A 9,872-nucleotide genomic window follows, 5' to 3' on the forward strand; every position below is an offset into this window, starting at 1 on the left:
TTTCCTTATCTTTTTTGTTGTTGTTGCATTAGCCTTCTCCGATATTTTGAGAAAAGAAAAAAAAATCATAAATTTGAACATTTTAATTTTAAACGGCCTAAATATTTTTAGATTGATATTTAGCCTAAGGGTTATTAATTCTTTGACTTTTATGTATGTATACGTTATTGATATTCTTGATCGTCTTCGACTTTTAGTAATTTAGGCAAATCTTAGTTTAAATAGCTTTTTTGGACGGACACGAATTTGCGTGTTTAATGCTCTATTAATCTCGCCTATATCTGTCGTTAAAACTGACTGCAACTTTTATAGGCCTATTGAAATGCTAAATAGAGAAACTGTAATAAACTATTTCCCTTCCATTAACCGATTAAATCTGGTTGATGACATTCAATAACCTATAAGAACGTCTCAGTTATTTTCCATTTGAAATAATAATACTCTAATAATAAATAATAGGCTATTCATTTAATCATTATTATTAATATATTGTTGTTGATTTATTTTGTTTGATTACTATTAATTTAATTGCAATTAACGTTGTATTTTAAGCAGTGTTTTAAATATTTATCAGTAGGCCTATAACAAGATATAAGTCTGACATATGAAGTGTTCTTTGTCCTAGAATGGGGTCTCTAATTTCTTAAGGATTAACAAAAGGGCTAAATTAAATATCGTGTGAGGTGTCGGATTCCCGTACCTGCCCTGAATTTAACCATGATGGGTGAGTAAAAGACATAATGGATGGATAACAATATGGCATTCAGCTTGGTCCCTGAATAATTTAAAAGAAGTGAATAATTACAGTCCAAAATGGTAATTATTGTTGGCGAGAAAGAAAGTCTCTTGCCTGTGAAAGTCAATAGCGCTGGGCTGGGTCGCATTACTCCAAACTCCCTCCCCAGGACCTCCCTCCGCTATCAATATTGCAGAAAGCTAGCGCTTTTTTCACATCACAAGAGTTCTGGAGAGACTATCATGAACAGTTCAACTTGGCGAGGTTAAAAGCTGGAAATATAGATAAAAGTCACTCTAATCATGGAATAGCTTTAAAAGCATTAAAAATAAGATATGTTGGTTTCATTTGATTTATTTGATTGACAGTCATTTGTGACAAGCATTTCTAAAGTAACTGGGGGACCCCGATTTTAATTTTGTAGTCGCAATTTAAGAGTTTATAAGGGTTTATCTTATTGTGATATTCTGTATTAGTAGTAGGCTATCCTATTAATTATTGCTTCTGCATAAGATAGAATCCACTTGATCTTGCGTTATATCTGAAACATTTAATGCAGACACGGCTTTTAAACTGGCTTTAAAGCGTAACGTTGTAAATTGCGCTTTGTCTTCGTAAGAATGATTGCTCCTAAAAGTTAAACTAACCCGTGGGAACTTAAACATATGCGGGCAACAGCACACCCCTAACCCACACCGATCCAAATAGCCCCCGGAGACAATCATTGCTTAACCTATAAGTCCCCCGGCACCATGCAGTTTCAATAACAGTAGTATAGTTTATTTTTTTTAAAAGACACTGAATATAGATGAAAAGGCTCGAGGCCATCCCCTTTTTCGTTTTTGTTTATGCACTCTTTTACTTTATTTTTTTCCATATAATTCCCATAACACGTTCCATTTCATAACAAAGTAGCCTAAATCGTGAATTATGCACAAAATAAATTATTTATTTTATCTAGAACTTCCTATGTGTGTGCGTGCGTGTGTGTGTGTGTGTGTAGCCTCTTAAATCATAATGTCCACAAATATGGCAATATCCGAAATCCTTGTCCTTGTGGTGAATTTATTTATTTTTTGGTCCCCAAGAGGAATGCAGCATATAAATCATACTAAGAGACTTTTGAAAATGTAAAAATGCAAAATATAAAACATGAAAACACACCATGAGTGTGTGTCCGTCTACATAAAATACATTAAAACAAATCAGTGAATCCTTTCTGCCTTTTTGTTTCGTAAACGATATAATCCAAGAGACTTCGTCAGCTGACTTGCTTCGATTTTTTTTTATACTCTTTTCTTTCTTATTTTTTATTTTTATGTCTATTAGGTTTTGGTGCGATTTAAAAAGAATCATGCGACACCAAAAATATTGACCGTTATGCAGATACATGTGAGAAAATATTTTATTTTATATAAAATAAAAACTTACTAGGCTACAACAACACCTATAGGCTACCCGTTTTCTCAGAACGCATCATAGTGGTATTTCACATTAAACAAACCTTTTCCTATAGCCTACATACAGCATTTAGACGACTACTAGGGTTGACTAATCTAAAGTCTTCCTAAATGCCACGCACGCCCCCGCGCACACTGGCAGACAAGCAATCACTTTCATGTGTTAAAAGATCACGTGGTGAACTTTAAACGTCTCCAGGCCTCAGTGACAGCACTGACTGTCGTCCCCATTGGTCCCGAAGGCAAATAGTTAATGTAAATATGCTGGCGCTAAGTGGGAGTGCCTCGCCATTAGTTTAGCTGTCACTTGAGCGCTGTCGAATGTCTTCAGTGGTTGTGTCGTTGTGGTCCGCACTAGCATGTGGTCACCCACCGCGCGCACCTCTACAGTAGTCGCGGGAGAGCCGAGTACGATGCAAGTCCACGCGCTCTAATAGGCCTGAAAGAAAACCGCTAAACAAACGCTCGTGGACATTTTATATCAGCTCGGCGGGATTCCAAGGCGTCTGATTACCAGGACAGCGCATTTATCCAAAGGACTCCAAGACGCATTTTCGAATACGCATTTTCATCCACATATAAAAGGCACTTCGCGTTCTTCTGGAAAAAAAGGTGAGATTTGTCCATGTTTGCAATGTAAATTGTTGTTTCTTTGATTGTTCAGAGGCGGAAATAACCGCGAAGAACTGCGCTGTTTGTGTCTTTATCCAGCTTTATCCAAAAGCGTATAGGCTAGGCTACTTAATAATAGGCTACTGCTTTGTGTGTTGAACACTATAAGTGAACTGCATGCGTAGGATAATAAAACAGGCTATATAAATATGTAAAATCTATTGAAATATATAGGCTAGCCACATATAAAATCAAATGTATTTGTCAATTTGTAAAATAAAAAAGCGCATTTTTAAATGTACTGAAATTGTAAATGGAAAAAAAGGTTAGAATGCAAACTAGGAGTCAGTCTTAATTATGGGCTAGTTCACTTGGTTTTAACAACAGATCCAAGACGTAAAGCTCATCTTTTAGTATAATTACAATAAAAGTGGCTTAAGCTTCTTGCACCTTTATTCAAAGCTCAAGGAATTTCCTTCTTCTGGTGTTGACAGTATTTTTCAATTGAAATTTTTCAGTGGATTTTCAAAACGGTCTATTGTATTGCACACAAAAAGTAAACTTGTATCCTAAACAAACTTAAATAAATAAAAAATTGGCTAAATATGATGAACGTCCAGAATTTCGATGCAATAAAAGGACTTCAAATGTAATAGGCTACTCTTAAAATGATAATCTCGGTAAGACAGATAAATTATTTGCATATGGATTAATTAAACTTGGCGGCCATAGAGGCATAAGTAGCAGTCTTTTGAATTTTCAGCATGAGACAATCTTATTCTTCTCTCCTTCTCATTATTATTATTACTATTTGCTTATATTTTTGATCGGTATAAAATTCTGTGAAATAAAGACAATAATAGGCCTACATCGTTGTTGTTGTTGTTGTTTTAGTATTACCCCCCGTTTGTAATACAGTAGGCTATAGCTTTTAATAGTGTCCCTAAAATATTCTTTTTGTCTCTCTTCGCAGATTTCCAGGAATGGAATCTATCCCAAATCAGCTGCCGGCTGGAAGAGACTCCAGCTGTTCGCCGAACTCCAAACAAGACTTGCAGTCTTACTCTGGTCCAACACTCAAGCCGAACCAAGTCAGTGAGACCTCTTTATACGGAATACCGATCGTTTCACTAGTCATAGACGGTCAAGAGAGACTTTGCCTAGCCCAAATATCCAACACCCTTCTGAAGCACTACAGCTATAACGAAATCCACAACCGGCGCGTGGCCCTGGGCATCACATGTGTGCAGTGCACCCCGGTCCAGCTGGAGATTCTCAGGCGCGCGGGGGCAATGCCCATTTCCTCGAGACGCTGCGGGATGATTACAAAGAGAGAGGCCGAGAGGCTCTGCAAGTCGTTCCTGGGCGCACACAGCCCGCCGAAATTACCAGAAAATTTCGCTTTTGACGTATCGCACGAATGCGCGTGGGGCAGCAGGGGCAATTTCATCCCAGCCAGATACAATAGCTCGAGAGCGAAGTGCATTAAGTGTTCGTTCTGCAACATGTATTTCTCTCCAAACAAGTTCATATTTCACTCTCATCGCACGCCAGAGTCCAAATACACGCAACCCGACGCAGCAAACTTCAACTCGTGGAGAAGACACTTAAAACTGAGCGATAAAAACTCACCAGACGACGTGGCCCATGCCTGGGAAGATGTCAAAGCCATGTTTAACGGTGGCAGCCGCAAGAGGACGCTGCCAATCGGTGGCTCTGAAAGTTCGTCCTCGCTTAGTACACAACGAGCGGGAGGTCAGACCCAGGGGGAACCGTCTGAGGTGCCCCACAAAACTCTCCGATGCGAGGATGACAGGGGGAACGTGGCCATGCCGAGCAGCATCCGCAGTTACCCTGTCATCCCGGTGCCCAGTAAGAGTTTTGGGATGTTACAGAAAATCCCACCACCGCTCTTTCCACATCCATACGGTTTCCCGGCTTTTGGATTGTGTCAAAAGAAGGATGACGGTGTGGTGATGGGAGAGCCAAACAAGACAAACCTGTCAGGTGTGTTCTGGCCGAGCGCTAAGGACAGTGCGTATCCCTCCTTTCCGATGTTTTGGCCTACGACGGGCAGCTTGGCCATGCCAACATACCACCATGCCCAACCTAAACCTCCTTCTGACGTGTTATGCACCAGACATGGTGATCTAGACGCGTCAGAGCAAAGTGACCGAAGCACGAGCACCCCTAAAGACAGTTTACTTGAGAATGAGCGGTGTTCCAGCACTCAGTCTACCCGGAACGAGGAGGATAAATCTGGGGATGAGAGCAGGTCTATAGAAGGAATGCCAGCCGCCACCAGAAAAATAAGCTACATATCTGCATTCAGGCCGGTTGTTAAAGATGTTGAGAGCATCGCGAAACTTTACGGCAATAGGGGTCCGTATTCTGGTCCTCGATCCGGCTATATGTCACCAGATTTCTTGAGTGAAAGTTCTAGTTATAGGTCGGTGTCTCCGGACGTGGACAGCGTGGACGATCCGGATGTGGATGTGGAGTCACATAAGGCGCACGAGGATGAGGAGTGTGTGCAGCTGTCTGTGGATGACCGGCGGAGTCCCCACAGTTCGGCCGTAGCGCAGAGTGACGGGGTTAAAGGTCAAGACCAAGAGACTAGCCAGATCCACACTATAAGTGATCTACACTCGACAAATTCAAGTGAAACGCGGCCGTCTGATTTGGAGAGCAACGGCGATAAACACACGACGCGCTTTGAAGTGAGTAGCCTAGATAGTGAACTAAATAGGACCGCGTATAATTCCTGCGGATTTTATTTTTTTATTTAAATTCTCTCCTTAATTTAAAAAAACAAGGTGGCCTACTAAACAGGTTGTTTTTATGAATGTATTCATGATTATATGCTATTCACATTTATAATTATTATTCCCTGTTGTTTTTAATATAGAAACATATAATAAGATAAAGGATCAAATTGGCAGAAAAACACGAATCTAATTTAAATAGGCTATTTTTTCTTTTTCTCTTCAGTAAATCTTTTCGATTTATTTCTAATTTTATAAATTGTATTTTCATTTTAATCTAATTTACATTATTCGGGTAATTGTTGTTAACGTAATCGAATTTGTGAACAAAGTGAATGCATTCCAAATTGTCGCGATGCTTTTTAAACGTAGCCTAATAATGAAGTCTGGTAATTTGTTGAGTGGTATGGCTCTTCGTAATCTTAGTTCATTAAAAATGTGATTAGGCTACATCAAAATAGCAATGTTCCACTCACATTCAGAAAGAAAATGTGAAAAATTGCCAATAATTGTCTGCTCAATTTTACAGGTCTATGCGCGTGAAAGAGACGAGCACGTGCATCAAATGAGCACATCTTATTTTGGTTCAACGACGTCTTATCAACGCGAACAGAGTGGTAGGCCTATTTTCATTCCTGTGGATTTTTCTTCATTTTTTAAAAGCAAAAAGATAACGTGTGTCATAAATATATTTACTTATAGTTAAAGACGTGCACGAAGAAGAACCTTCATCTACAGTGGAGGAGACTGAACCCAAAACTCAACAGGATCAAACCAACATCAACGAGGAGCGCTTGAAGGAACCAAATGATGGTGCGTACCGTTTACTGGACCTCCTGATATTCAACACCAGTCTGTTGATTTTCTTCATGCTGTATTTGTCATGTGTTCAGACGAGGAAGCAATGCGCAATGACACTGGCAGCAGGGGCTCCTTGATTGAGAAAAACATAGAGAACATGGCCAAAGGTAACAGAACAAAACAATACATGACTGAACATTACCACTATAGTCAACACATTTAGCAGAACTGATGAGAAAATCATGTGGAAAATTATGGCACTAAATAGAACCTTAATTTGTTGTTTCTGGAAATTATTATTTCCATGATAGAGCATGTTTTTTTTTAATTATGGTTATTATTTTGTAATTCAAAGTCATTTTGAAACATTTAAATAAGCTGCTTCTTTTATTTATTTTAACAGAGGAATTGCAGAAACAACTTGTGGAACAAGTCGAGCTTAGGAAAAAGTTGGAACGGGAATTCCAGAATCTAAAAGGTAGGTTTTATGTTCATTTCCTTTCTTATGTAATCTTTCTTAAACATATACAAGGCTATCAAAAATAAGATCAGATCAAGTTGGTCAAATAAGCTACAATTAGCTACTATATAAGTAATAATAAATTTAAGGTAACACTTTATTTGTTATCATAGAAATATATTTCTAAAGCAATAATGTTAATTTCAACATTATTACAATCAAAAGTAGTATCTGTTTCTATTATTTAATAGACCTGAGCTAATGAGAACTAACAATGAGCAGTTGTATTTTTATTAACTAATGTTTAACATTAATGATTAATGAACACTGTAACAAATGTCTTGCTCATTGTTAGTTATTGCATTAACTAATCTTAACTTATGGAATCTTATTGTAGCCTATACAGTGCTATATAAGAAATGTAACTGTTACCAATAAAAAAAAAAACGATATATTTGAATATAATACATTTTTAACAACTATGGATTACGAATTACCTTTAAAATGCTGATTAGTTGTCCATTTGAAATTAAATAGCTAGAATTATATAAAAACCTCACAGTTAACAAATCATTTTGTTATGTGTAGGGAGGCTATCAAGAGATCCATCAAAGAGTCCATCAAAGCTCAGTAAGAAGAGTTCTGCATTACACTGAAAATTCTGACAAAATTCATGACATTGAAAAGATTTTGTGGTCAGTTGGTTGAATAATTGTGAATAATTCTTGCTGTTGGATGGCTTTCCATCAGCACAAACTGAGCATCTTTTAAACATTGAGAATGAATGGTACAGAAAACACTGAAATACTGCAACAGAAACAAAATACTGAAGCTCATGATAAAGTTTAGAATGACAATGATTTAAACGCAGGGGAAAATGCATGCTATTAAATGTTATTACCCCAAAAGATGTCATGGCTGTACAGAAACATGTATTTTTGTGTATTTTTTGAAAGAATTCACATATAAGTATGTACACATATAAATCAGTAATAAATAAAATGCAGGGTAAATCAGACAAAAGTAACATTTTTAATTTTGCGTATACATAGCGATATGTATTTTGATATTTAATTTTGCTCACTTTTTCTTCTTAGACAGTTTTCAAGACCAAATGAAAAGAGAGCTTTCCTACAGAGAGGAAATGGTGCAGCAACTCCAGATTGTTCGAGGTAAGCGTTCGACTTCACACGTTGTTCTGTATTTAATGAAACAACAAAACACTAAAACTGTTTCAATCAGAACTGATCACTGATTTTAGAGTTCACAAGAGTTTGTTCAAGCAGAGAGGATGTTTATGCAGTTTGTCCTTGCGTAAGGGAGTTGCATAGACAGGGAACTGGTGGTTTTTGTCAGCTTTGGATGCCAGAAAAAGGCCATGCATAAAACTGAACCAGTTTAGATGAGAGGGGGAAAATCCACACCTGAGATATCCTTTGTGTCTCCTGCGCAGACACTTTGTGCAGCGAGTTGGACCATGAGAGAAAGACACGATATGCTATTCAGCAGAAGTTAAAAGGTAACCGATTCTGGCAAAGGCAAGCAAATATTAGCGTTCAGAAGACTCAGTGTGATCATATTCAGAAGCGCGACCTTGATTGTTCATTTGTAGACCGTTTATATATGATTTCAGATTTGAGCCGTATATTGTAGCAATTATTGTCCTAGAACACATGATTTCCTCTCTATACACACACACACACCAACACGTAATGGTATGGCGCTTTTATTTTAAACGATTCATTGACTTTTTTCCCAGAAGCTCACGACGCACTACACCATTTCTCGTGTAAGATGCTGACTCCCCGTCACTGCACTGGGACCTGCACCTTCAAGTCTCCTCTTCTACCACCTTGATGGACACCTATTCAAGACGTACACGTTCTTTAGAAATACCGCTGTGTCAAATAAAACTTTACTTTTCTTCCTCTGCAAAACACTGTCAACCTTTAGACCTGGAATAAGCAAGTGTGTATTGTAGTATTTTAGCCTATACACTGTAATGAAGTCATTTTCATTTGCAAAGGAGTGTTTTCAGAGTCACTGTATGTACTGTATAATTTATATAAAGTTCTAGAAAATTGCATTATTAAAAAAAAAAATGTCATCCCACTTAAACATTATTATCATCAGCTGTAGAAATCACTGGTAATAAGTGGCTATGTGCAATGCATATATTTGTATGTATCCTGTGATACCTTTTTTTTTTTTTGTTAGTGATCGGTTAGGACATTTTGTTAAATTAGATGCAAGGATAATTAATGTTTTTGTATATATTATTTATTCCAAGTCCATGTCGGTTGTTTATTCTCATCTGCATATTTGTATATTATTGATGTAAAGCACTTTAAATTGGCAGCCCTGAAATGTGGATTAAATGATCTTGTTTGAGTTTGTCTTTATTTCATCTATTTCCATAACAATGAGCTACATTTGCATATGTGTGAGTCACAAAGTACAACATTATAATGATATCAAAATCTTAGTTTGAATATTCCTTAATATTTATCATTATGTATGCGTTTTGATCATTGCAGAAATCCAAAAGGTTTAGAAACTATATTCTGAAATTCAGGGTTTTGAGGAAAGCAATGCAACCACTAATATCATTATGCTTTTATTAATTTCTACAATTTACTACATATTTTGTACATACTGTATTCATAGGGGTGGATTTACGATTCTCTTTATTTTATTCACTGTAAAAATAAAATACTGCTGCAGTTAGTTTTCACAACTTAAAATTACATTAAAATAACTAATAATATCATTAAAAATAAATAAAAGTAAGTGTTCGTTTTGCCTTAGAATTTTAAGTTTAACTTTTTTGTGGGTTTTTGAGTAATAGCAACAAAAATCACTACATTTTGAGTGTTGGTGATGTTTACAGTTAACATTGCCTACGTTTAGAATAGATATATATTAATCAGTTCTTGATATCCATCGAAACCATGACTTTGCTGTTGCATGCTCCATGCTATTGAGCTACAGGAAGACTTTGAGTTACTTACAAAAATGATTATATAATCAATAGTTCA

The 9,872-nt window shown here is 36.9% G+C and overlaps 1 protein-coding gene across 10 annotated transcripts; it reads left to right on the plus strand.

Annotated features, from left to right (window-relative positions):
* The first annotated feature begins 2,340 nt into the window (after nucleotides 1–2,340).
* On the plus strand, nucleotides 2,341–9,189 carry skor1b (SKI family transcriptional corepressor 1b). Of its 10 annotated transcripts, none has more exons than XM_079874633.1 (10): nucleotides 2,341–2,808; nucleotides 3,782–5,528; nucleotides 6,103–6,190; nucleotides 6,276–6,386; nucleotides 6,467–6,541; nucleotides 6,778–6,852; nucleotides 7,423–7,464; nucleotides 7,932–8,006; nucleotides 8,288–8,353; nucleotides 8,594–9,189. In XM_079874633.1, the coding sequence occupies exons 2-10, from the start codon at nucleotides 3,792–3,794 to the stop codon at nucleotides 8,689–8,691; spliced, it is 2,367 nt and encodes a 788-aa protein (XP_079730759.1). In that variant the 5' UTR covers nucleotides 2,341–2,808; nucleotides 3,782–3,791; the 3' UTR covers nucleotides 8,692–9,189. The 10 variants fall into 10 exon arrangements, 7 of the variants coding, with proteins under 7 accessions (XP_079730759.1, XP_079730760.1, XP_079730763.1 ...); XM_079874634.1 differs by having other exon boundaries at nucleotides 8,597–9,189; XR_013821552.1 differs by lacking the exon at nucleotides 8,288–8,353 and having other exon boundaries at nucleotides 7,936–8,006; nucleotides 8,597–8,675.
* Nucleotides 9,190–9,872: the final 683 nt, after the last annotated feature.

The sequence above is a fragment of the Squalius cephalus genome, assembly GCF_949319135.1.
Source record: "Squalius cephalus genome assembly, chromosome: 6".
Classification (NCBI taxonomy): Eukaryota; Metazoa; Chordata; class Actinopteri; order Cypriniformes; family Leuciscidae; genus Squalius; species Squalius cephalus.

What these genes read in the sequence shown, in the direction of transcription:
- skor1b (XM_079874633.1), top strand. Translation starts at nt 3,792, where the DNA reads ATGGAATCTATCCCAAATCAGCTGCCGGCTGGAAGAGACTCCAGCTGT. An exon ending in CATAGAGAACATGGCCAAAG is followed by an intron (nt 6,542 to 6,777) that starts GTAACAGAACAA and finishes TTATTTTAACAG; the next exon opens with AGGAATTGCAGAAACAACTT. An exon ending in TATTCAGCAGAAGTTAAAAG is followed by an intron (nt 8,354 to 8,593) that starts GTAACCGATTCT and finishes CTTTTTTCCCAG; the next exon opens with AAGCTCACGACGCACTACAC.